At 36.4% G+C, this 27788-nt stretch overlaps 1 protein-coding gene across 1 annotated transcript in view; it reads left to right on the plus strand.

The window, feature by feature from the left end:
• The window catches only part of DOK6 (docking protein 6), a 249661-nt gene that overhangs the window by 150255 nt on the left and 71618 nt on the right, over positions 1-27788 (plus strand). The window contains exons 5-6 of the mRNA XM_021530883.3: positions 2308-2497; positions 27453-27591. Of these exons, the coding sequence (XP_021386558.1) occupies positions 2308-2497; positions 27453-27591 (329 nt within the window). The remainder of the gene's footprint in view (positions 1-2307; positions 2498-27452; positions 27592-27788) is intronic.

A 27788-nucleotide genomic window follows, 5' to 3' on the forward strand; every position in this document is an offset into this window, starting at 1 on the left:
TGTGCTATTTCATGTCATGCAAGAGAGAAAGAGCTGACAGGCCAGTTCCTGCATCTTTCTTTCAAACAGAGGAGGGAAGTGGCAACAACTGACAGTGTGGCAGTGCAAAGCTGGAGTCTAATACGTGATCAAAGTACACCTGCAGAGCTGCGAAGAATTTCTGTGTGATGCCATATGGATATTGAAAGGGTGTATATACATACATATACATATATATACATACCTATACATACATATACATACATATACATATATATACATATATATATATATATATATATATATATATATATATATATATATATATAATTGCAGTGCAAAGTGAAAGTTATCTTGTTCACCACCATTCCCTTCCCAATTCAGTCTTTGACCCATTACTCCCAAGTGTGAGTCCTTCCATTTAGTGTAGTAGGCATTACATTACACCCCTGCCCCCTGCACTGCTCTGAGCATTAGGGGAAATTCTCCTCAGGGATCTCAGCAGCCTCTGCTAATCTACTTGTGCTGTGTCACAAGACTTTCACAAAATGTCTGGAGTTTCACACATGGGATCCTAGTCATAAAATTAAACTTTTAGGGCTAAAACCCATTAGTGTGACTAATGAGAACTTGGGCCTGGGAGAAGAGGTTGTGACTAAATGAATAAATTGGTGAGCCATTAATAGTACAAAATTAAATTGACTGAAACAGAACAACATTGGGGATGACAAGTTTACTTATAGCTATGCAGCAATTTTTATTGCTCAGCCAGCAATTCCTTGCTTTCTCTAATTCCTCAAACTTTTGCCTCTTTTTTCACAGAGACACAAATTCACACACACTCATATTTTATATTAACTCACTTGCAATATTTTAGCTATTTTGTCAAAAACATATATATATATATATATACATATATATATATATATATATATATAATGTTTAAAAATTAGACACATAATGTCTATGATACTGAATTTCAAACAGAACAGGAAGCTAATGTTGATGATGCAGGAAATTTCTCTCACTTAAATTTAAATTTCTTCCCAATTTTTGTGAGGACGCTGTGAGAAAATTCAGTTCCAATGGTAGATTAAAAATATTCTACACCAAACACTTTTTACTTTATCAAGTAATTGGAGACAGTTTTCCTATCAGTTGTCTCTCTAAAGAACATTTTCCTAATATTGTTATTGAATAAGCATTTCTCATGCTCATACTTTGAATTGTTCTTACCTCTTTTTGTCAACACCTTCAGACAGTAGAATTGACATTTTGCATTTCTACCCATTTCAAAGATGAAAAAAAAACTGTGAGTGGAAAGTTGTGAATGTACTGCACTCTCCTGTATGATGTTATTAAGCCCTAATATTGCAATGTATGTAGCATTAAAATACAGGCTGGCTCTTCCAACTACACAACTGTACAATATACAGAAATTTAACTGAGTTTTTAATTTTTTGTAGAAGCAACTCATAGAAATATTAGTTATTCTTCAAAGAAAATTGCATTTTTATTTCAATTTCTCTTCTTAATAATGTTTACTTCCTTCCATATGAGTTAATGGTGTTTTACATCACTTTGTTTTTTTCCTTTTTTTTTTCCCTTTTTTATGATTTTTTTATTTGCATTGCTTATTAAATCCTATGCAATTCAGGCACTTCAGAATGTTATTAATGCCCTTAACCTCCTACTGCAATAAGTGCACTTTGCAAACAAAGTGCAGCTGATAGTGATTGATGTCATGACCATAATAATATATCATGTTGAATCATATGTTTAAAGAAAGCAACAGAAGATTAAAATTGTTATTAATTTTGCAAATACGAATTACTTTGGCAAATAAACAGAAACTGAATGCAAGGGATGTAATTATTTACAAGCTTCAATAAGTAAACTTGGATTTGCAATTTCAAGGACAGCTTTTCTAAGAGGCAATGGCTGTACATACATATTTTGCCAGGATACCTTTAGTTCTGTTCTTTGAGAGAAGAGTCTCTGTCAGAGTTATCATCATTTTGAATTTTGATTTGTAAAGAGCCATGGAGATTAATGTGAGGGTAGAAAAGGACTTCAGTAAAGGTGCTGGGAACATATGCCCAAGAGGACTATGCAGATCATCTGTGAAAAATGTTTCAGACTGCTGATTCTCCTCTTACTCCTCTCTTATGCACTAGCAGAACTGCTTCAGTATCAATGGATCCTCACCTCTGTTAAAGCTAGAAATTTGGCTATGATTTCTATATCATCACAACTAAAGACTTCACTTTTTTTTTTTCCAGTGTAAAATCTTGCTTTAACCTGTAATGTCTTTGTGTTTTTTTCCAGAACGATTCAATGTATACCTTATGCCTACACCAAATTTAGATATCTATGGGGAATGTACAATGCAGATCACACACGAAAACATCTATCTCTGGGACATCCACAATGCCAAGGTCAAGCTGGTCATGTGGCCTCTGAGCTCTTTGAGGAGATATGGACGTGATTCAACATGGTTTACATTCGAGTCTGGAAGGTAAGAGCTAAGGCAATGCAAAAAAAAAAGGAATAAATAAGTGGTGCGTTTTTTTGAACAAGCAGTCTGATAAGGTATATACACCTCTCTTTATAAAGCAAGACAGAATACATTGGCCTCTCCATAGACTTCCCTTTGCTGAATATTACTTTTCAATATATTCAGGCCAGTGTTTGAAATAAACGTTACTATGTCTCATATTAAAAATGAGCTTAAGCTCCCTCTGACTTTTATTTAACTGTGATTGAAATGTCATTCTTAAGGTTTATGAGTCTCACTGTGCTTAAACACTAGTGTAGTATGATTTGACTACATTTGATGGAGAAGAAATTAATTCTGGATTATGGAAAAGGCTCATCACACACATATGAATGAAATAACTTCCATTACACTGGATATTACTCTTTTTGGATGCTCCTGATGACTGATTGCCACCCTAGAGTATAATTGCAAGCAGGAGTACAGAGAACATTGTGAACTCATAAAAAGGCTAGCTCTTTTTTCCTGCCTGCAGTTTTAATCCTCATTGCCATTTCCATCTTCAGATCAGTTTTAAATTTCCACAGAGCTCTGTTTTGTCTCTCTTTAATGCATTTCATATCTTGCCATTTGGTTCACTGCCTTTTCTGCATTTCTGCACAAAAATAATTCTGCATTTAACTCTCCCTCTAGTGGTGATTCAACTTGTATTTTATGGTTCTAGACTATTTTTTATGGTTTGTTTTGGGTTTTTTTATGACTCGCCATACTCCTTTATGAGGAGCCTGAATTTTCTGAAACAATCTGTGAAATTACAGGTATGTCTACACTCTTGGGTTAGACACACTGTCTTGTTAAAAAAATCTTGATATGCCTTTTGATGTTTACTGATTCAATACCATTAACAAATATTCACAAAAGTGCAGTTTGTGATCAGAAACAAAATCATGGATCACAGGGACCCTACTGTCTAAGGGGATAACGGCCAAAATTCCTCTGCCATTTCTATAGCTGGGAATTACCATTTTACCAGTAATTTGCACATCCAGACTGCTGTCACTAGGCCATTTTGGTTCTCTCTTAGTTTTCTGTGATGAGTTCACATGAAGACATCACTGGAGTTTTTTATTTAATGTTTTGGGGTTTTTTTAATAGCTAAAGCTGACCCATGTTTCAACTTGATTTCAATGATTAAGCTGAGGGGCTTATTCAGATATACAATTTTAGCATGAATTAGCATTTCAAGCCTCCTACAGTATTTTAATTCCATTTCAAGCCTCCTACAGTATTATAATTCCATGCTAGTATCTGAATACCATGTGCTCCTACAGTCCATGAACCATATGACCTGATGAAAAGTGGATTGTTTTCCTGTGTTTTATTATTATGAGATAGCTCTGCCTTTATCTGTCATGCTGTATTGTCTTTGATCTGATTCCTCCCTTTTTGCTTGCTTGGGAGTACTTTATCTATCTAATTTCAAAATGCACAGAGGTAAAAAAAATAGGGCTAGAGAAAAGTTGGTATCTTCAATAACATCTGAAGGCTATATAGGGCAACAATAGCACTCATTTTAAAATCTGTTGTTGATTTGCTTGGGGTTTTATTTTTATTTTTTAATCAACAAATCATCTTTCTCATCTTTCTGAACATGATTTTCTTTATCCCCTGATCTGCTAGTACCTTAATACAATGAATTGCTGATGCATGTTGTTTTATCAGAAGTGAAGCACTCATCCATGTTTTATGAGAATGTTATGCAGTAAAAGTGTTGTTGCTTTAATTTTTCCCTAAGGCTTAAATATTAAATGTAGGCAATTTCTTTAAAGAAAATATTTTTTGAATAGGTTATTATGTTTTAGTGTGTTTTAGCAGATATGCAGTATATATGCATGAGGTTTTCATGAACATTAAAAGCTCAGTTTTATATATTTATTTTACATCCTCAGTTTTGATATTTGTTTGAGAAAATAAATCCCTTCAATAACATAAATTGATATATTCACAAAGATACTATGTTAAATAAATTGATAAAAATTAAGCTTTTTGATAAATTTATCTTTTAATAAATATATTGTTTTACATTTAAATGGAATATGAACTTGCATGTACAAAACTCAACTGCTCACTTGTCTAATGAAATGCAGTGACTACACAATTTGAAAAATGTCCAAAATATGGGAGGAATTAACTCAGATTCTTTTAATCTGCCAGGTTTTTCTGTTTAGTTTTGCAGTGAATTTGAGTAAATATGTGTCTTTGTACTGTCTATGAAGTTAGACTTGTCCTTATTTTTTTATTATTTATTGAACCAATGAAAATAAGTATTCCTTGCTCAGACATTTCCTTAATCTATCTTTTTGTCTATCCCAACCCTGCTGAGATATGGGGAAAGAACTGTTTTGTGTGGCTTTGTTCAATGCTGGATGGAGAGATTCTCATTACATAAAGTACCTGATTAGGGCTAATCCCATGAAATCTCTTCACCTATCAGAAAACAGTCATTCACAGCTCCATTAGGCACTACAATAGCTTTGTTCAGATTAATGCTGTTTATCTAATACAGTAAATGGATCAGAGCACATGAGGTAAGAGCATAGCATTTGCGTTTTTAACATCTAGGCTTTCCAGCTAGCCAGTCTTGGACTGGACCCAGGAGTTGTGTTGGTTTTGGGAGAGTTAATTTTCTTCACAGCAGCTAGTATGGGGCTGAGTCTGAGATTTGTGCTGAGCACAGGTTGATAACGCAGGGATGTTGCAGTTTGTTAAGCAGAGCTTGCACAGAACAGAGTTAAGAAGTTTTCTGCTCCTCACCCCACCCCACCAGCAAACAGGCTGGGGGCACACAAGGAGTTGGGAGGGGACACAGCCAGGACAGCTGACCCCAAGTGACCAGAGGGACAATCCCATACTGTATGACATTGTGCTGAGCATATAAAGCAGGGAGAAGGAGAAGGAATAGGGGGGACATTTGGAGTGATGGAATTTGTCTTCCCAAGTCATTGTTACGTGTGCTTGAGAGTTTTCCTGGGAATGGTTGAACACCTGTCTGCCCATGGGAAGTGGTAAATTAATTTCTTGTGACATTTTTCATGTGCACAAGGCTTTTACTTTACCTGTTCTACTGTCTTTCCTCGCTTTTACCCTTCAAGTCTCTCCCCCATCCCAGCGGGGGAGTGAGAAAATGGTTGTGTGATACTTTGTTGACAGCTGGGATTAAACCACAACAGGAGTTTTAATGTTTAATCATCAATGATTCACAGCATTTCCTTAGTTTATGGATGTATATAATGTGTTCAGACACCTCATTCTCATTATTTTCTCTATTGGATATGTTGGAGGCACTGTGGAGCTGACCTGTATGGGCACACTTGCTTCTCTTCAAACTTTTGGGAGTGCTGCTCCATGTGCATGAACTAAATTAGTCTTTGACTGTCTCTGATTTTAAGCCTCTGAAATGGGAAGTGTGTCCTTACAGAGCTGCCCACCCTAACTGTCCAGATGAAGTTGCTTTTAATTTGCAGGAGATTGCACTAAGTACATGCAATTTAAGAAACATGCCAGAAAAGTAGCAAAACAGCTATAGGTGAAACATTTCATAGTCCTGATCAGGTGTCAAGACATCCTTTTCAGTCTCTTGCCCAAGTTACAGGTTTCATTTTGCTGATGTTGCAAACCAATCACCATAAAAATACCCTTACCATAGTAAAGGCCATAAACAATGTTTAAATTCCACTCTCTGGTAACTACAAAAGGCAGTTATCCAAGCTTTCCTTTTAGCAAAACAAGCTGTCTGAGGCATCTTTTTAGGACCATAAGAAGAGAGTCCGAAGTTCAGAATTGAGACACAGAAAAAACTAAGTGCATATGGACTCCCTGTTCATTTTTAAATGTTTTTACTTTCACGTTACTGTAGTTTTGTCTTTTGCGTTATTTTCTATGTATGGAAGCTGTCTGGTCAAGTGTATTAACTGGCCAGAAGTATAAAAAAATTAAAAGCTGGTGAGAAAATGAGGGGATTGGCTGTAGAAGCTCCAGCCAAAATTTGTCAAATTTTGTGTTTCCAAGAGTGTAGAGAATTTGAGGCAGAAGGTTTTTCTTGGATTTTTGAAAGCAGAAGGAGCCACAAATCTATTACATACTTCTTTTTTTGAAATACATTTTCTTTTACTTTGTAGACAAGATGTTGAAATTTAAACAATTTCAAGTATTTCCAACTAATTCATGCTGTGTATTCAAAGAGATTCATTGAACCACACTAAACTATTTCTTCTTTATTTGCCTTTGATTTTGGTTTTTTTGTTCATCAGAGAAAATGTAATGAAATATTGTCTTCTCTATCACTTCTAAGATCTGGAATCTGTTTTTTTGTTAAGAAAAATATTAAGCTAAAGCATTACACAGTGGTGACATGAGAATTTATCAGATTTTTTTTTTCCCAAGACTGATACATTAATTTTCTCTGTGGTAGATACACAGATGCTAGGGTTATCTGAAGCAGAAAGTTCACTGTTTGCTTCAGGCACTACATCTGACTGAAATGTTTCATTTGTCTGTCAGTCCTCTGTGGTGAATTTTGGTGTTAATATGAAATGTATTAGTCAATTAACCCTTAAAGCTCAGTCACAGGAAACATGCTCTTTTTTTCTTATGTGGGAGGAGGCCCCTTATGCATGTGCCTCGTGAGACAGCTGTCATGGGACTTCATACACTGTTGCACATGTCTATGCCTCCCTAAAGAGAAGCCTGCAATTCCTGATTGCTGGTGGATTATCTAAATAGTGGATTAAGTTTATTTATCATGGGTTTATTATTGAATTATAAATCATATATTTTAAATCATTCTAAATATCCTTAAAATCATAAGCCTGTGGTAGAATTTTTGAGTCACTTTGGGCAGCATGAGCACTTGTGCAGCTTCAGTAAATAACTTATCATTTCACATAAACATTAGCTCAGAGCTCTCAGTATCCCACACTTTAAATAGTTAAGTTTGCTAGGATCTTTTCCTTCTTTTACACTTTGATATTTTCAAAAAGCCAAATTACCCATGATATAAATTTTCTGTGGTTTTATGTTTCCTCATGGTCTCTTCACTTCTTTCTCATATCCTTTCCACAAGCAGCATATATCTCCAAATTCTGAAAATAAAAAACTTTCTGGAAAAAGAAACATTAATTTCTTTTATGTATCCTACCCTGACTTTTTTCTCAGTAATGACACAGCTCTAATTTTAGGGGAAGTGGCATTTCTTAGCACTGAAAAGGTTTCATTAGTTCCTGTTGCAGTGCCAAGGTTATACTGCTATATGTTGTAATTGTAGTTCCATTCCTAGTTTTTTCCATTCCAGCTCTCAGTTTGCCTCTTGCCAAATTCCTGACCTGGAATAAGTTCTATGTTAGTCATTTGGTTCACTTAAACCCCACTTAAAAAGGAGTTGAGTGTTTAACTCATCTACAGGACTCTTACTCTGGTTTTGATCATGGTACCTAATCTAAGAACTGTTTTACTACTGGAAGCTAATACAGCTTGTTGTAAGTGATTTATAAAGTGCTCATTGCATTTTCTCTCTGCCAAGGCTCCTCTCAGACTGCTCTAGCATTGATAAGTCAGAGAAAGTTCCACCAAAACTCACATAGTAATTAAATTCTTCATCATATAATTGACTATGGGAAGCAGAGAGAAGAAAGTATTGCATTGTACCTTCTAAACATTCTGCTTTTTTTAAACCCTTTTTTGAAAATTTGCTCATGATATACAAATGTACAAAAGATTTTCTCCAACTAGGAAAGAAAGCCTGAGCCATTCCACTTCACTGTGAAAGCTTATTTTTTATGAGAAAAACAATGATATCTTACAAAGAACTATATTGAGAGAATCCCCTTTTTTAATTTTAACAGAAATAGATTGAAAAGCGACTCTTAAGACAGAGCACCAAGCTTCATAGATAATGTTGTGTAGCCTAATAATGAATAAATTTATAAATAGCAAATTGATAGCAATGAGCACATCACCAGCTCATTAATTCAGCATTGCCCAAGCAATTTTCTTATGAATTTGTACTAAATTAAAGTCTTGCAGTTAGAAAAACAGTGCCCCAAAGTCTGTCCAGCAAACACAGCAAATATGCAGCTCAGAAGGAAAACCATCATCTCTGAGGTGTAGAAGTGGGTTTTATTTACAGATCACAGAGGGATCAGCATGAGTTGTCAACTGATCACCAGCTGTCCAATATCATTTGTTTATTTGAAATTATTTAAATTTTTTACATCTTACCGCTGTAGGAATCGGTAAGAATGGTGTTGTGTCTGACTCATGTATTAGCAGACAGCATGTTACATTCCTCCTATGATCCTGGCATAACATGAATTGCACCTTTCAGCTGAAGTGCCTAATTTGCTTTCTCCATTCATAACACAATCATCTCATAGTCAAATTAGGACTTGTTTGAAAATATTTTGAGACCAGCCACCATTTAGCTTTCAGGAGGTTCCACATCCATGAGTGAGCCCAAAAGATTTATTTACTTGCCATATTCTAATTGTCTCTTTTTCATACCTATGCTCTCTTGTAGGCATGCATTGTTTGATTAATATTCCTGAAGCTGAATATGGCTAACAAGGTTATTGCTGTGTAATATATGAGTGCAGAAGAAGCAGACAAAATAATTCATACATTCTTAATCACATTAGGATTCACTTATTGTTTCAACTCTGCATTTTAACCTTTGAATTACACAGTCAGCAACAGCAATAATTAATCTCATATGGCAGGTCTGGATAACTTGAAACATCCCAGCAGCAGGTCCTTTTATCTCCAAGAGGCATAATAACCTTTAACTTCCTACCAGAAAATACAGGAGGGCTAAAATAACTCAGATTTGAAACCCAAAACAATTTAGTAAAAAAAAAAAAAAAAAAAAAAAAAAAAAAAAAAAGTAAAAACTCAAAAGCTTTTAAATACCAAATGCCAATAGATTTTGCAATGTTCTTCATTTAATATATAGATACCATTTACACTTAAAGGATCTATTTTAGCACTGAAATACTGTTGCATTTCTCCCCCAGCAAGGCTATTTGCATGAGCTAATTAAAAATGCTGAAAGCTGACACCTAATTATCTATATAGACAGTGGAAGAGTGTTAAACGCTTCACAAAGGGCAATCCAGAAGGCCACGTTTTGCATGGAGAACCATGTAGCCAGCAAGAATGCTAAGCACAAATAAATCCTTCTTTTCTCCAAAGCTTATGAATGTAGGATCATCAGTTGAGGAGGAGGTTTGAAATATCCATTATGCTAGGGCTGTGTACTGTACAAACACGGAAGGAAGTAATCAAAATGCAAAAACCGGAATTTGCATAACAAAAGAGCCTTGTTCATGAATATGTAGGGATCTGTGCAAACCTGTGCTTGCACATGCACACACATGGAGCATTGCAGAAGCATAAAGGGATATTGTTTTATACGTTCGTGGGCTTCATTGGTTGTCAGGAACTCTGGTTCCTCTGCTGGCATGTAGGTTTATTCTAAAGGTCATTTTAGTGTTGAACAGTTGTCTCTTGTATATCCAATGCAAAAGCAATTTTAATGCAAGTTCTATTCGTCTCTGGAGCTTGAGTCTTCATTACAATGAAATCATGCTGAATATAGCTTGACTGTTGTTCACTACTCTTGTACTGAGAAAGCTGCTTTAGCAGGCTGGTTTTGGAAGATTTTGCCTAATATCTGCCTAATTCCCCCTGTTCTTTCAGTCAGTGTTGATCCATTGTTCTCAGAAATAAAAACTCACTTATAAGTAGCAGCTGAAGCCACATGGTCTGTTCAGCCTTGAGGAAGCTGAGGGGAGACCTCTTGCAGTCTTCAACATCCTCACAATGGGAGGAGAAGGGACATGTGTTCTGATCTCTTCATTCTCATGACCAGTGTCAAGACTCAAAGGACCAGAGTGAAACTGAGGCAGGGAAGGATTAGGTTAGATATCAGGAAAAGGATTTTAACCTTGTGGGTGCTGGAACAGGCTTCCCAGGGAAGTGGTCACAGCACCAAGCCTGACAGCGTTCAGAAAGAGTTTGGACAATGCTCTCAGGCACACAGTGTGTCCTGTGCAGGGCCAGGAAATGATCCTGATGGATCCCTCCCAACTCACCATATTCTATTATTCTATAAAATAACTATTGGTATCTTTTTGTTTTGCTCTGTTGAGACGCATTTCTGGAAAATGTGGGTACCCAGTAACAACTTTGCTTCCAAAAGAGGTCAGTGGAGTGTTTTTGGCCATTACTGTCACAGTCACAGATGGATAGCAGTTCCAGAAATACTTCTGAGTTCTGGGCATAGTAATTGTGTGAGAGCAGAAATTTCCATGGTGATTCTTTCTTTCAGGAGCTGTATGCTAACTTTTCATTAGTAAGTTGAATGTCCTTAACAACAAGAGCTTTATATGTATGTAAGTTACATTTCCCAACATAATTATTCCCAACATATGTGATCTCATGGCATCCAAGACTGTTTTGGAATGTGTGCGTAACTGTGGAGGTTACTAACTTTTTTTTTTATAATTGGAGAAGATTTTTTTACTTTTGCTAATTTTTGCTTTCAAAACCAATCAATAATCATGAAAATAATACTTCAATCTATTGATTAATTAATTATTAATTTCATTAATGATGTCATTGATTAGAAAAAATCTTCTGTAAAAAGCTATTGATAATCAAAACCAAGACAATAATATTGAAAACAAACACAAATGGAGACAACATTAGTTTGCAAACCAGGCAATTTTCTTAACTGGTGAATAACTAGGATGTTTTTGTTAAAACCTTTAAAACATGGTAAATAACTCTGATAATACATATTCTTCACTACTTCACATTTTGTGAACTTTTACTACTAAGACAAATACTCACAGAGAAAAATTTAAATAACATGTGTAAAATAATATAAATGTTTTCTTCCCAAAATAAGTATAATAACTAAATATGAAGACCTAAAAGACCCATCCAGTTGACCATTCATGATTAGTTGTTTTAATATTTTAACTAGTGCCTGAATACAAATCCATGCACTAAATTTCAAGGGTTTTTTTCATACAGTACTTTGCTAAGGAGAAAACAAGGCTAATAATTGAAAACCATGTCACAGCTCTCCTAGCATTACCATACTTTATACCCCCCTCAAGTCTTTTATTGCAGCTAAATGTCCTCTCACTCTAATTTAAATTAACTAAAGAACTATTAAAATATTGTCACATAGGGGAGATGGAGAGCACTTTACAGGCAATGCCTACTCAGTAGCATTCTGGAAAAATCAGGCTATTTGGTCCCACCGGCTCCTTTAATCTTCCACTTATTTATAATGTACCAAAGGAAGTTTTGCCCCTTAGCCCCTGTAGAGGAAATGCTATTAGCTACTCTGTACCTCCTAATGGTACTTCTTTGCTATCACAGTAAGTTATTACTATTATTGCGCTATTAATAATGCTGTACTTCGTGGTGTGTGATTTATTTCTGCTGTGAGTGGTCATTTGTCACATATTTTCTAAAAAGCTTCCATCTTATTAGAAAGAGGGGGGGGGGGGGGGAGAAGTAGCATCTAATGGAATCTCTCAATCTCAGCTGCTCCAAACATCATTTGATCTTTCTGACTTTTTGGAAGAAAACTCAGTCAGTGCTATAATTCACTGAAATCTTTCATCTACTTGATTATCCTGTCAGTGGCAAAAAAGTCAAATATAACATTGTATTCGCATGGCTTGCTTGAACCAGTATATCTAAGCAGATTTTCACATTTTTTTACAATTTTTTTTAATAATTCTCTGTCCAACTTGAAAAATATCCCCTCTTTAAAATTATACTTTAAATGGTTCCTGATACACTTTCTGAAAACATTTTGAGATGAATGACAGAAGGGATTTTATTTACCTGAAACAGCTGAAATTTCATCAGGTTGATTATAAAGGTAAGTAGAAATTATCATCATTTATTGCATTTATTAGTATGCAATACTTAAAACTCAAAAACATTTGAAACTGTCTTACCATAAGTATAATTTATGGTCAGGAATGGGATTAGGGGCAGAAAACTATATAGGCTTGGGGATGATTCAGTGGAAAACCCTGAAGTTATTTCAGATGAGGGTGCCAATCCTTTATTTAATGATAGGAATGGATCATGTGTATCTCTGCTCATCTAAGATTCTGCCACTGCCACCAGAGGACAAGGAGCAACAGCAGTGATGCAAACCAGCCTCTGAAGAGGACCTGGGTAGGAGTGTGCTGAAGCTGGTTTGCAACACAAAACAGTGGACCAGCTTGCTGGGACTAAGAGAAATTCAAAAGATTGGTGAAAATAGGAGGGAAAGTTTGTGGCGGTGGGACAACAAAAAGGGCTAAGCATGCGGAATAGGAAATAGGGATGTGGTAATTAAATACAAATGGGCTGGTAAGACAGAATTTGATAGGGAGAGACTTCCTAAAAAATCCAGAAGGTAGCTGGGTTTGGAAATGTGTATCATTTAAGGAGCAGTATCTAATCAGAAAGTGGGGAAGATGCAAGCAAAAAGAAGAGTTGCCCAGGATAAGTGTTTGTCATTAGCAGATGTTGACAAAACAACCCCAAATACTTAATTTCACAGGTACTTAGCCTTTTTTACTGGAAGCTTCTTTAGGACCCATGAGACCAATTTCTCAGAGAGGAAGGGAAAAAAAAAGGAAAAAAATGTATGATTAGCTCTCAGTTTAGAAGCACAGATGAAATGGAGGACAGCCAAGAAAAAGTGTTCTGTGCACGTAGAAGTAGTGTCAAAAGCTGGCTAAAGGGACCATCAGTGGAATAAAAGCAGAAATAGGAATATACAGAAATGAAAATATATATTAGCATTCATCTGCAGACTTAGATTCTGTCTATGATATAAAAAATACCTGTAATATAAATGTTTCAGATTGACAAAATGGAGAAATGCTGTAAAAGACTCCTCCAGTGTTACCAGTGATATTCAAAGTGGTTTTTATGGCAGATGTGAAATAGCCACAAACATGCCCTTGCTATTTTGTGTAAGTGTCCAGGAAAGGCAAGGTCATCTTTTGCTACATAAGAACCATGAATATACATTATCATTCTGCACATAAGGGTTTTATACCCCTTCTCTTTTGCCCCCAGTACTGTTTTATGTTTGGGTAGCAGTATTTAAATTTTTGGTGAAGCAGTAGGTATTTGTATCTACAGTTCATAAGGTTTTTAAACCCAGCATACAGAATCATGGACAGAAGGGATTGGTGCATTCCAGTGTTCTGAGCAGTTCCATGTTATAAATTTCTTATTAAAGTATTGCTAAGTCAGTGTAGATCAGTAAAAGCCTAAACTTTGGAATATTGAACTAGACAAGTAAACTCCAGTGTAAAGGAAGCTTGTTAGTATTTTTTTTTTTTTTTTCACAGCAAAGCATGATTGCTTTTTTCATTTTGCTTTCAAACAATGCCCTGGGTTCCTTGGGCAGAGAGCAGGCATGCTGTGCTTAACATTTTTATGCATTAGACAAGATGGATTTCATACTTTTAGATTATGCTATCCCAAATTTGTTTTTCAGTCTTTGTTTTTCCCCTTTTCTGATTTGTTAAGGTGCATTTCTTGTCAATTAATAGTATGCTCTGCCAAGAACTGGTCTGAGGGAATATTAAATGGTTCCACGTGAACACAATGGCCACAGTTTTCACCATTGTTGTTTAAAATATTCAGTTTAAGCAAAATCCTTCACTAAAGATAGCATAAAATATGTCTTTAGCCAATACAGCATCAGTTGTTTCACATAGGACTCATAGTAGATACTCCACAAAAAGAATCTAATTAGCATAACTGATTGATATTAATCACGTGGAAATGTACATTTTGCAAAACATCAGAAAATGGCCATTTCATCCCATGAAGTCTTAGACAGGAGATATTATATATGGTTCTATAGGAAAATATGTAGGGAGCTCAAGTATGTACTATAAACTGTAAATAATTCTGCTTTTTTTTTTCATCCTTTTGTACTCTTTTCCTATCCTTTTCCAGTATCATCTAAGCTATGTAATTATTTGTGATTATTTTCTTTTGCAAGACTCTCTTCTTCCATTTCTTTGTTTCTATACTTCTTTTATTCACTTATACCTTTTCCTTCCCACTTACCTCCATAATTTAAGAAGTCCCTGTTTTTATGGAACGAAATTTTATGCCACTAATTTGAGGATATGAAATATTTTGAGGATTCTCAAGATGTTATCATGCTGCCACTCACCTGAACACAAACTAAAATTGATTTTAGTTATCAGGCTAATGAGAAAACCTTATAGAAAGTTTTTCCACTACTGGAAAGGACAAGCACAAGAATGTCTTATACATAATCAAACTTGGAGTCAGAGATGCCAGGTGAATGCAGTGGGAGTTGTTTGATCCATAACAGGATTGCTGCTGTTTGCAATTGAGAGAACAGGGAAAATCTGTCTACTTCACTTCTGCCTGGCTTGTGTCAAAGAGGAAAAGTTAAAGCAAGTGGGAGTGCAGTCATGTTTCCTCACTAAATTAAATACCACACATAGCAAGTCAGTGCAAGTTCAGTGAATTTTTAATGCTTGTGGTGGGGGTTGCATGTTTTCTGTGATTACTTTTTGATGTTATTGCACACTCAGTTTACCAGTGAAGGCATTATTTGGCCACTGGTGTCAGCATACACGTCTAGCTAAAGTTCAGGCCAGAACCACAGCCTTCAGCCAAGATCTTCAATTCTAATTCAGTGGCTGGATATAGCTTTGGGTTTTTTTAAACAAATCCCTGCCTTGTCTCATACCTGGTGCTATTGCCTACTCCTGGGGTCGCTGCTGTTGTAGTTGACAACCTACCACTTCTGAGATTAGTACTGATGAGTCCTTGGATGTCATTAGCATATGGTAATTACTCATTAGTGTATGTACATAGCATGGTGAATGGACAGCCGTGTGTGCCCATAATATTTGCATATGACTTCCTAAAAATTCCTCTATGGCCATAAAGGTCAAAGCAGTATCTCTCATACCTTAAAAGTGGACTGACATTGAGAGAAGACAGCAGTATTTAAATCCCCACCACAATAAAATAATAAAATAATAAAATAATAATCCCCACCACAATAAAATTACAATGTGCTCAGTGTCAGAGAAATGACTGACCATAAATGCTTTAATGGCCGAAATCACTCTTGATAGTGTATTTAAATAGGGAAGTGGTGGGAGGAACACTTGAAATGCTTATTTTGAAGTACTCAAAAAATTCAACATAGAATGCTCAGGGTGTTCCTTTCATCATTTCTTCACATATTTTGTGTCCCACTTTTGAAATGAGAGAATGCAGCATTCATTCTTCATAAACTGGGAAAATTGATGTTTTGGATGCATCTTAAAATTATGCCTGTGACTACTTCATCTTTTTTCCTGTTTCTATGGATCTAAACGTGGCTCTGTATTAGTTCCTTCATAATTTTTACTTCTATTTTTCTGCTATTATTCATCAATGAAAAATATCAATTAGTTATGCATTAGTTCATTCCTGTTCAGCCCTCCTGAAATTTTTCTTTCTCTCCTTATGTGGATATACTTTGATCAGGAAATACCTACTTAGCATGCCTACTAGCTATCAAAATGGCACAAACGCAGCATCTGCCTGCATCATGGAAGGTACAGTTTGTTTCCAATACCATTCAATCCACAGATAAAAGGTCAGTGAGACATTATAGAACAAATGCACCTGCAGATGATTTCAAATGTTAAATTCTTGGTATCCTACTTATAGATATGTGCAGATGCAAAACTGAGACTCCCAGGATCACACAATGGATAAAGTTGGAGGTGACCACTTTTTTTTAACTTTGAGCATCATCGGGTATTCCAAATATGTGCAGGGTCACAGCTTCTAAATATCTCAAGTTTCTCAAAGATGAAACAAAATTAACAGATATACCTATGCAAATTTGATCCGTGGCAGTTACTGTTCTAACATCTGTTATCTGGCAAATGTCTTCTTAAAACAACAGCTCCTTCCTGAGAGAGAACTGAGTTAACTTCAGAATTATATCTCATTGTGTTCAGAATTAATGCAGACTCTTGGGAGTATCATCCGACAGAATTTCCATCCCCAGCACCCTAGGCAAGGAACAGTCCTGAAGATAACAATACTGAAGGGCTCCAAAAGAAAAAAATAAAAAGGGAGAAAATAAAGGTCTTGGGTCACTAAGTTTTATTGCTTTTCTTATAGCAAGTAGTGATATGCTGCCACAGGGCTCCTGTACTATCACACTATCATTTATTTTAACTTTTAGTGGCTTTATTTGGATTTTATATTTAACATTTTATATTTGTTAATGTCAACAGTATTCATGTAGATTAAATGCTGTTTCCCCTGTGTACTGCTCCTAAAGACACAGAAAGAAACTGAATACTGTTGTTATGAGATATTTGTCTTTGTTGGGGAATAATAGCTCTTAACAGGATTGCAGAAGTCCTGTAGAAATATCTGTATTTGCATATGACCCCAGATTCCAGCACTTGTAACTTGTATCTTTCTCGTTCAAAAGTGAGATGAAAAATAATAGCCAAACCATGATGAGTGAAAAGGTTTAGTCAGACAAATTTAGCTTATGGTAATCTTTGCAAACTCTTTATCAGACCAGTTTTACATTGGTGTGTTGTACAGCCAGAGAAATCTGCTCCTTCTGTACTAAAATTTTAATAGTAATATATGAGCTCTTGGTTTATCTTTCACAAAGCTGGTAAGAATAGATGCTTGTCCAGTAGTCAAATAGTATTAATTAATAGTGTTAAATAGTATTTCATCATTATCAACAAAATCTGAGCTCTTCAAATTAACAGAGCTAATTATCTAACAGCATTTTCATGTCTGTTCTATTACATAAACTGCCAAAAATGCAAATGTGTTGTGTATTTTAGAACATATCAACAATTGGCTTTATTATCTTCTCTTTGGTTTTAATAAATGTGACTTTTTCTTTAAGGAAAATGTTGCAGTGTCAAAAGTCTCCATAAAATGGGTTGTTTTGTACATACATATACATTAACTACCTGCACTGATTTCTTAAAAAATATGAACTAAATGCTAATATAAGAAGGTAATTTGCATGTGCAACATAGAATATTTCTTACTTAGAGGTGATAGAAGCACAAACAGCATAGTTCAGTTGCCCCCATCAAAACATTTAGGTCACGTTTTATGAAGTCCATAAAGCAGGAAGAGACAAAAAATGTAGTTATGGCAAAGTATTTGATAAAGATTCTACTTCTTAGACTCCAGAGTATTGCTTCTAGTAGTTAGGAACAATGTCTTGAGTATTGGGTGTATTGGGTTTGTGTGACAAGGCTTTGTTAGGAAGTGGACTACAGAAGTGGCTGCCAGAAGCTTCCCCCATGCCTGAGAGAGCCAGTGCCAGGCAATTCCAAGACAGACCTGCTGCTGGCCAAGGCCAAGCCCATCAGTGTCAGTGCCCTCTGGAATCATGTATTTATGAAGAACAGCAACTGCAGCCAGAAAGAGGAGTCAGAATATATGAGATACAGCACTGCAGACACCAAGGGCAGTGGAGAAGAAGGGGCAGGGGGTGCTCCAGGCACTGGAGCTGGGATTCACCTTCAGTGGTGCAGATTGTGGTGAGGCAGCTGTGCTGCTGCAGTCTATGAAAGTCCATGGTGGAGCAGAGATCCACCTGCAGCCCATGGAGGATCCCACAGTGGAGCAGGAGGCTGTGACCCTGTGGGAAGCCTGGACTGGAGTAGGCTCTTGACTGGGACCTGTGGGCTTATAGAGAGAGGAGCCCATGCTGGAACAGTTTGGCTGGACCCCACTGAGCTTTGACCCCATTGGGGACCCACATTGAGCAGTCTGCTCTAATCTATGCCAGAGCAGTTTATGAAAGACTGCAGCCTGTGGGACAGACTTATGTAGCATAAGGTCGTGGAGGCTGTTTCCTGTGGGAAGGATCCCATGCTGGAGCACTGAAAGAGTTTGAGGAGTCCTCCCACTGAGGAGGAGGGGAGCTGTAGAAACAATGGCTGGACAGCAGCCCCCTTTTCCCATCCCCCTATGCCATTGGAGGGAAGAAGGTAGAGAATCAGGAATAAAATTAAGCCTAGGAAAGAAGAAGGAATGGGTGGATACTATTCTTAAGATTTGGGTTTACTCCTCATTAGACTGTTCTGATTTGATTGGCAATAAATAAAAATACTCTCCCCAAGTTGAGTCTGTTTTGTCTGTGACAGTAACTGGTCACTGATATCTCCCTGTTCTTATCTCAACTCAGATATCTTTCCTCATATTTTCTTTCCCCTGGCCAGCTGAGGAGTGATAGAGCAGCTTTGGTGAACACCTGGCTTCACACCATAGCTTAGTTTCTAGGATCTAGGAAATAGAAAACAGAGCCTCTGCACAGCATGTTTGCTATTACATATGGATATATTTCATAATTCCACATCAATCTCCACATTCCACCTCTTATGCATGACTTTATGTCCAGTTTGCTACTTTTTATACTGTAACCAGCATTGAGAATGATTTACTATCTTTAACTCTTCAGCACTATCTAATTTTATTCGGATATATGAAAGTAATTAAAATAAACAAGAACATCTTAAGAGTACGGATGGCTGGTAGCAACCAAATAAAAGTGGTCTGAAATGAGCCCCAGAGAGAATCCTCCTTCTTATCAAAACTGAACCTCAGGAAAAAAACCCTAAAGTATATCTTTTTCCACTGTGTCCTATGATAGACAGGGGTAAACCCCATGGAAATTAAATAGAGGATTATAATGTTACTGGACAATCATTGGTGTAGTCCAGCCCACTTTCTGCACTCCCATTAAGCAAAAAGTGGAAACATCTGGCATGCAGAAATGGGTTGGTATTCCTTGTATGCCCCAGTGACATAAATGTGGTGTCACATGGGTCATCACAGGGACAGTGACTGTAGAGGCAGCACAGTCAATAAAAGAAAAATTATCCCAAGAGTCATAATTACCACCAGTACTATAGAGAAGTGTGTCCTATGTGTCCTTAAAACAAAGAAAAACATTTTCATGAGAAAATTTTTGTTTCTGGTATATGATGCTACTTAAAGAGTTTATTGTTTAGGCAGAAAAATAAATAATCTTAGAATGAAAAAATAGTATTCACTCACAAAATGAGTTCCCCTATAAGTCTCCCTGTAACGGGAAATTTTTAGGGTATCACATCTCTGCTTAGAAAGACTAGCAATGTATTCATCAGACTACCACATAAGATTTTTGTTACCATGACTGCATATAAGGTCTTTAAAAGATTTGCAACTCAGAATGCATTAAGATCCTCTAGGCAATATTAGAGAAGGACTGCTGGGTTCCTCTGAGTGGTGGAGTTCCACCTACCTGGCAGCAAATCATCATCAATCATTTCCACTCCATCTGTGAATGTTTTCCTTCTCAGAATTGCAAAATGTTTCTATAAATGGCCTTAGTAGGAAAGCTGCACTGATAGCATGGAGATCCCTTAGTGCATTTAGTTGAAAACACTGTGGATGACTCAAGAAACACAAGATCTGACCTTGAACAAATCTTCAGGGCTAAAGCCCATGATCAAGTTGCTGAGCCATATCAGAGGTGTGATAATATTCAAACTTCCCTGTATTAACTCAGGCTAAATTCAAGGATATTCCACTATCTATATCTCATAAGCATATTCAAGAGCAATGTAAAGTTTCCCACTTCAGCTTAAGTGCAAAAACACGACAATAAGTGTAATGGAGGAATGTCTATGGCTGGCAATTAGCAAATAGCATGCATAATTGCATTTTCTTGTTGTGTATTCTTGCTGGTAAATAACCATGATTAAGGGGGGCAGGCAGACGCCTCATATATCAGAACATTTTCATGGTTTGCTTCTCAGATCATAAAATTATCAGGTTATCCTTTTGACACTCTAGATAACACTCTAAAATGCTGAAAGCGAGGCATGGCTGTTTAACTCTTCATTCCCATAGGGAATGTGTAACAGACCACACTCAGATTCTCTGTTTACTCCTTCTGGATGTTGCACTTTGCACCATTTCTGTACTTCACCTTAGTGATCTTCATTTCCCAAACACAGATTTTTCACAGGATTTTTTCCCTGCCTTCACCGACCTTGTCCCAGCTTTGGGTCTTTCTGACCGTGTCTGCTGCCAAAGTTGCATACCTAAATCATTTACACTTTGAGCACATTTCTATTAATTGTCTTCTCTCTGCTTCATGTACAGGAGTTTCCTAGGTTCCATACATATTCTGTTTATGAAGTTACATTTTTTCCTCATGAATTCCCCCTTCAAAGTATCCCTTTTTTTGCCTGTTCGATAGTAAGTTAGAAATTTTTTATTTCCTTTTTTCTGCTTTTGTTTTTCTATCCTTTCAGCATAGAAGTTGACTTACAGTTTCATAAAAACATGCATAGTTTATTTTTAAGTTGTCTTAGTAAGTATTCCTAAGCATAAAGAGAGCTTTTTATCTAAATATGCTCTTGCCACAAAGAGTTTATTTGCTTTCCTTGCTTTTTTTTTTTTCTTTTGTTTTCTCAGAAAAGACCTTGCTTTGGCAGGAAGCAAGCTAGCATGTGTTGAAGGCTGGAATGAGCAAAGAATTTGGACCCTCAGGGAAGCTTTGCATTAATTTTATAGTGAGGTCTGCTGCTTAGCTGGCCTGTCTTTAGTGTATGCTGTGTGTATCGTCCTGGCACACAAAGAAGAAACAGGATTTCTGTCAAAATGGCTTAGCTCAAGTTAAGATAACAACAAACAAGGAAAGAACAAAAGTTAGATATCCACGAGAGAGATAGTGTTTGTGTGTCTTCACTGATAATCTAATTAAATTGGAGGCAAAATTGCTAGTTTCCACCACTTTTTAAAAAATCAAAGCTGTAGCAACACAAGAAATAAGTGTCTCAGTTCAGAGTTAGATAGTGCATACCAATTAGGATTTTTTTCATGACTGACAGCCAGAGTTTCAAGGCTTTAAAGAAAGGCTGACTTTTATTTATTACTCGTCTTAGAACTAACAAGCCTAGTCCCATATGTGCCATCTGACGAGCTTCTTTGGCACACAGGAAATGAGCATTACCTAGATAAGCACTTGTGAGGTGGATCAAGGCAGAGCTCAGAGGTCATGATCAGAGGAGTAGAGCCCAGCTGGAGGCCTGCAGTCAGTGGCATTCCCCAGTGATCAATTCTGGGTCTGGCCTAATTCATCTTGTTTATCAATGACCTGGATGAATAGATAGAATGTATCCTCAGCAAGTGATCATGATGATGATGATGATGATGATGATGATGATGATGATGATACAAAACTGGGGCAGTTGCTGAGGCTCTGCTGCCATTAAGTAGCACCTTGACAGGCTGGAGTGCTGGGTGGAGAGAAACCAAACAAGGTTCAACAAGGGCAAGTGCAGGGTCCTGCACCTAGGGAGGAAAAACCCCAGGTACCAGTGCAGGATGGGGGCTGGAGAGCAGCTCTGCAGAGAAGGACCTGGCAGTCCGGCTGGGTGACAAGCTGGCCGTGAGCCAGCAGTGCCCTTGTGGCCAGGAGGGCCAGTGGGACCCTGGGGTGCATTGGGAAGAGTGGAGGTGATCCTCCCACTCTGCTCAGCCCTAGTCAGGTCACATCTGGAGTGCTGTGTCCAGTTCTGGGCTCCTCAGTACAAGAAAGACAAGAAGCTACTGGAGAGGGTCCAGCAGAGTTCACAGAGATGTTCTGAGGTCTGGAGCATTTCTCTTACGAAGAGAGACTGTGGGAGTTTAGTCTAGAGAAGACAAGAATGAGAGGTATTCTCATCAATACATACATTGGCAACCTAAGGTGGCTGCCAAGAGGATGGTGCCAGACTCTATTCAGTGGTGCCCAGTGATAGGACAAGGAGCAAATGGCCATAAACTAAATCACAAGACATTTCACCTCAGCATGAAAAAGAACTTCTTTAGATTGAGGATGGCAGAGAACTGGAACAGGCTGCCCAGGGAGGTCATGGAGTCTCGCTCTCTGAAGACATTTAAAACTCACCAGGACAAGTACCTGTGTTAACTGTTCTAGCTGATCCTGCCTCAAAAGTGTGAATTGGTCTAGATGATTTCCAGAGGTCCCTTCCAACTCAAACAATTCTGTGATTCTGTGATTTTATGAACTTGATTTTTGGGTCTTGAAGTGTTTGAATAAACAGCTCCAGTTTTTTAATGAAACAATTTTCAAATTCTCGCTGTGGGGTATGCAACTACAATTACATCCAGTTTGGTGCTGGTTACTGGACATTAAGTACTCATGATCTGTTGTCATTTAAGAATTTAAAGTCTATTTATTTCAAGAACTAGAAATGTTAAAGTAAGATAGTAATTTATTACCTATTAGTTATCAATATTTCTATTTATTAGTTATTAATAGTAAACATTTTTATTATTTTTTTCAGTTTCTATTTGAGGATGATTACCTCTTTTTTAGTTATTTGTATGTAATTTGATATACTTTTGAGTATATAAATCAGCCATTATTTCTTTAAACCTAAATTATTTGTTGAGAAAAGAAATTAATTAAAAATTCTTTCAAATTCATTCAAATTCATTAAAAATTAAATCTAGATATTTGAAGAGCTAAAGTTTTTTCTACTTACAATTGTAAGTTATCTTTTATTTTAAAACACAATAATAATTTTTCTGGGCATTTCAGTTTTCATTCAACCTTCATTTTTATGAAAATACATTTTACCCCTAATGGAAATAGTGAAGCAGATATGTCAAATTCTTGTCTTCTTATGCAGTTTCTGAATATTGCACTGTTAAACTTTTAAAATATTTCACCCATGACATGACAGCATGAACTTCTATCTGGGAAAAAGTACCTTTTGTAAATGGTGATCAAGTCAACAGTTTCCTTTTTGAAGGGAATTCTACATGGTTAATCTACAGTTTTGATTCTTCTTTATCTAAAAGGCAGAAATTACATAGTGAGCAAAGGCAATGGGAAACCATGGTAAGAATTTGGGAAATGTTGAAAAATGTCTGGCAATAGTGGTGGGAAAATCTCTATGACTTGAATAGAAATTCTACCTTCAATGAAAGCAAGAACTTTCACTGTTGATCTCTGAATCCAGTTTGTCCTAGGCCAAAAGCAGAGCTCCCACATTCCTCTCTGTTCTTTCTCCTGGTTCTTGAGCCAGATCTGCTAATGGTGATAGTTGTGATAAGCTGCTGTAGTATTTAAAGAATTTTTTAAATTGCAACTATTTGCAGAACTGTTTATCTAGTGGTGTCACTGTCTGTCCAGTTATATCATTCTGTAATAATGTATAAAAAAAAAATGTACTTTCCTATTTCAGTAAAAGCACTTCATACATTTTAATGCATTGAATCCTTAAATATCTTAAAGCATAGGTTAATGACATCTCTGTTTCAAAGTTGAAAAACACAGAAATAGATCGGCATTTTTCAAGCACTCGCAGACTGCAAGTATCTCATAAAAAAATTGAAGTATACAAAATCAGTGACATTTTTCTGACAATGAAGGTCATGCTGAGTTGGTAGGACTGCACTGCTTAACTGCAACAGTACCAGGAAAAAAGAGGCCCAGACCTTTGTCCCGCCTTTTCTCGAAAGTGATTTTAGGACATGTAAAAGTTATGAATGAAAATGTTATTAAATTGGCAACTGATCAATCATGTATGCTTGGAACATAGAGAAATTAACAAGACATTAGCAAGCCTAAACCTCTTAAATTGGAGCTTTATAGGGACAGTTGTCTGACATCCAGAAGGGCCATAGAGATAATAGCTTTTTGTCCAAATTACTTTGTTTGGACTATAAATAGAACAAGACAAGTCTTGTTTCAGCTCATGGAAACATGTCTGTTCCTGTTGGCCAGATATGTAAAGGTTTTGCTTTTATGGCAAAACCCTTAAGCTTCAGAGACCACCCTTTCCCTGTCCCTATCTTCATCATTCTTAGGAGCACTTCTATTTTAGTCCATGTTTCCTTGTTCTAGAAAGACTGAACCTAACCCTAATGAGACTGCTCATCTTGGTTTATAACTAGAATAGAATAGAACAGAAAAATAGATGGGACTAGACTAGACTAGACTAGACTAAAAGGTCTAAACTCAGATTTTCGCTTTACTTCAGAGAAAAGGAATAATGCTCTGAGGAGATGAACATGAAAAATCTTACTATGGTAAAGGCATACATATCCTTGGGAGAGAGATTATTCATAAGTTTAAATGAAAGGAATAAAGTTTTATGCTAACAATTTTTGCTGCTTTCTCTTGGTTCAGATGTGCCAAGTAACAACTACTTAATTCTTTGGGGCATTAAGTCCTATTAAACTTCAAGCCGACCTAGGGGAATTCAACACTTTAAAAAATGATGCCCACAATTCTCCTTCACCTCCAGTTCTGAGGAGCTGTGCACATACATCCATCATCAGCCAGGGAAGCCCTCACGGGGAGGATGGTGGCAATGGCTGTCCAAGCCTGGCGTGACACGTCCACCACAGCTGAGGCTGGAGGCAGTGCAGTGTCCTGGCAGTGGGTGAGGGGCCAGGGCAGTGCCACAGCCTGCACCGCTGCCTCAGCCAGGGACAGACCCTGCTCTGCTGGGGGTGGTTGGGGTTTGCCTGGTGAGAACAGGCAGCTAAGTCCATCAATGTTGATCATGCTCATTGCCTGGTCTTTTCCCCACTTCCTTGTTTTTATCTCTGTAGGATTTTTCATCCTCTGAAACCAACAAAAAGATCATATTTTCCTTCAGTCTCTGAAAGCCCATCCTTTTTTCCAGACTTTCCATTTCACGCTGTTTGAATTTTATTAAGATCTCTTTACACAAAAGCAGAGTACTGGCTATATGATGCCCTGAGGGATCTGAAAGGCTGTTGCCATAATGTCACAAAACTCTGGGGACATTTTATTTCCACCAGAAGCTCTTTGGAGGACTCTGTCTAAGGATATAATATATCTTAAATGTTTACAGCAGGGATCTTTATCTCCATTGGAATTTAATACAAAAAGGTCTTTTTTAAATCTCTTAATTAGCACATCACATTTACACTGATTAAATAATACCTATCTATAAAATGGATTTTATTTTATTTATATTTTTCAATGAAGAAAACTGGTATTATTCCAGAATTATGGATAATATTGTTAATCATGTATTCTTAACAATTTGAATTTTATTTCAATACCTCAGCTGAGGTATACATTACAAAATATTTTCACCAGGTACTTTCCAGAAGCACCTCTGTTTACTGTTTCTGCCTCCAATACTTTCTGTTTTTCTCAAACACAAATGTGAATAAAATCTTTGTGCAAGGCTCACAATAGCATGTCTCCTCCAGTGAACAGGAAAAGATTTTGTAAGTGTTAATAAGGTTTTATTTTCATTGGTCAACATTGAAATCAGAAGCAACTGCTGAAGTAGTCCCTTATATAGCACAACAGCCCTATTCAGATAACTTTTTAAATGAAATTGTTTAGGAAGCCATATCCTAATTTGACAAAAGGATAAGTCTCATGAAAAAAGTATTGTCTTTTCAAAAAGCTGCAGTATAATTGTGTGTGTGCATGTAATAGAGTAGGACATATATTTAAATTATTATTTAATTAAAATAATGTAGATCTGTATGCTCATTTGACGGGATTTTTTTTGGTAAAATTTAATGCATGAATAATCATACAGAATATGGATGCAAATTCTAAAGATAATATTTAAAAACACATTTGAATGTTGAACTACTTGGGACACATTTTTCTATTTTTTTTTTAATTCTGTAAGTTTTATGCTTTCTAGGACCATGTTGAAGGTGCTGGGATATTAACAAAATTTGGTTTCCTTAAAAATAATATAAACATCCAAAACAACAAAGGAATCTGATGTTTTAAGGCAAATCAAAATCTCTCTATTGTTGATGCATTTTATGCATCAGTGACTCATGTCAACATTTTCTGTCATAGATAACTGAAAATCTTTACAGGAGGTATCAGACCAAATAAAAAGGATTTTTAAAATTCCATTTCTGAAGCTGCAAGTAGTCTATAAAAATATGTAAATCAGATACTGAGAATATAATGAAACTACTAATATAAATACACTGAATTGCACCACTGGTCAACAATATGTACATTCTCCAAGTAATGGTCACACAGCAATCTAACATTATTTCCTACTGCTATTTCCTGTATTTCCCAGACCTTTTGGACATTGTATTTACTATGTACCACTCTTCTTTCTCCACATAGTGCCACACTGATATCACAGATAACGGTAAAAACAGTTTTGAGATAACTCTCAAAAAAGAAAGCAAATTTTATTTCTGGAGAGTTTTTTTTTATTATTATTTAATCTTCTTTTAGAACTGTTCTTATTCTCAAATGGACTGAATGGCTTTTGTGATTGGCAGGATAGATTTGGATGCTGTCTCACATAAATATACTGACAGAGGTAGTAATAATTTAACACTTTTAATGCTGTCTTTCAATACATCATCTTTGTAGTGATTAACTGTAATGGCATTTTTAGTTGGTCAGTGTTCTCTTAAAATGTCATCTTTTCAAAGTCACAATGTACTACATATTTCTGGCATCAATTAGTTAAAATAATTAAATTTAGCTCCCACATACTGGTGCAGATATTTGGAAAAAATGACAGAAATAACTGACTCTATTACCTCACGTTTTTATTCCATGCTAAAGCTTCTTTTTCACCATCCAGATGATGATTAAAACTGAATTAAAAAAAATATGTTAATGAAGTTCTGCCCATCTCTTGGAATATCTCTCTCTCCAATGGTAAAAATAACTGCAAATGTTTGTTGTTTGGAATTTCTGAGTTTAACTACATCTCTAAAGTTGACATTTGCTACTTTATGGTATGTATTTTTTATTATAGCTAAGTAAAAATTACACAATACTCTTCTTTCCCTGCAGGATGTGTGACACAGGAGAAGGTCTGTTCACCTTTCAAACACGAGAAGGAGAAATGATATATCAGAAGGTCCATTCTGCAACATTGGCAATAGCTGAGCAGCATGAAAGATTAATGATGGAAATGGAGCAGAAGGCAAGGGTAAGGTCCTTTTACCAAAAGTCTTTAAACATATAAAAATTGGTAATAAACCAAAGTCGGTGGATTAAACTGTAACAATAGTCTCATCTGTGTGGCTAAGACAAAACAGAGTTTCAGATTTATGTACTTTCATGGCCAGGAATCCTTGGTGTGTTCTGTACAATGATCTTGTGTGTGTGATTTTTTGGAATAGAGGA

Source organism: Lonchura striata, chromosome 1, assembly GCF_046129695.1.
Source record: "Lonchura striata isolate bLonStr1 chromosome 1, bLonStr1.mat, whole genome shotgun sequence".
Classification (NCBI taxonomy): domain Eukaryota; kingdom Metazoa; phylum Chordata; class Aves; order Passeriformes; family Estrildidae; genus Lonchura; species Lonchura striata.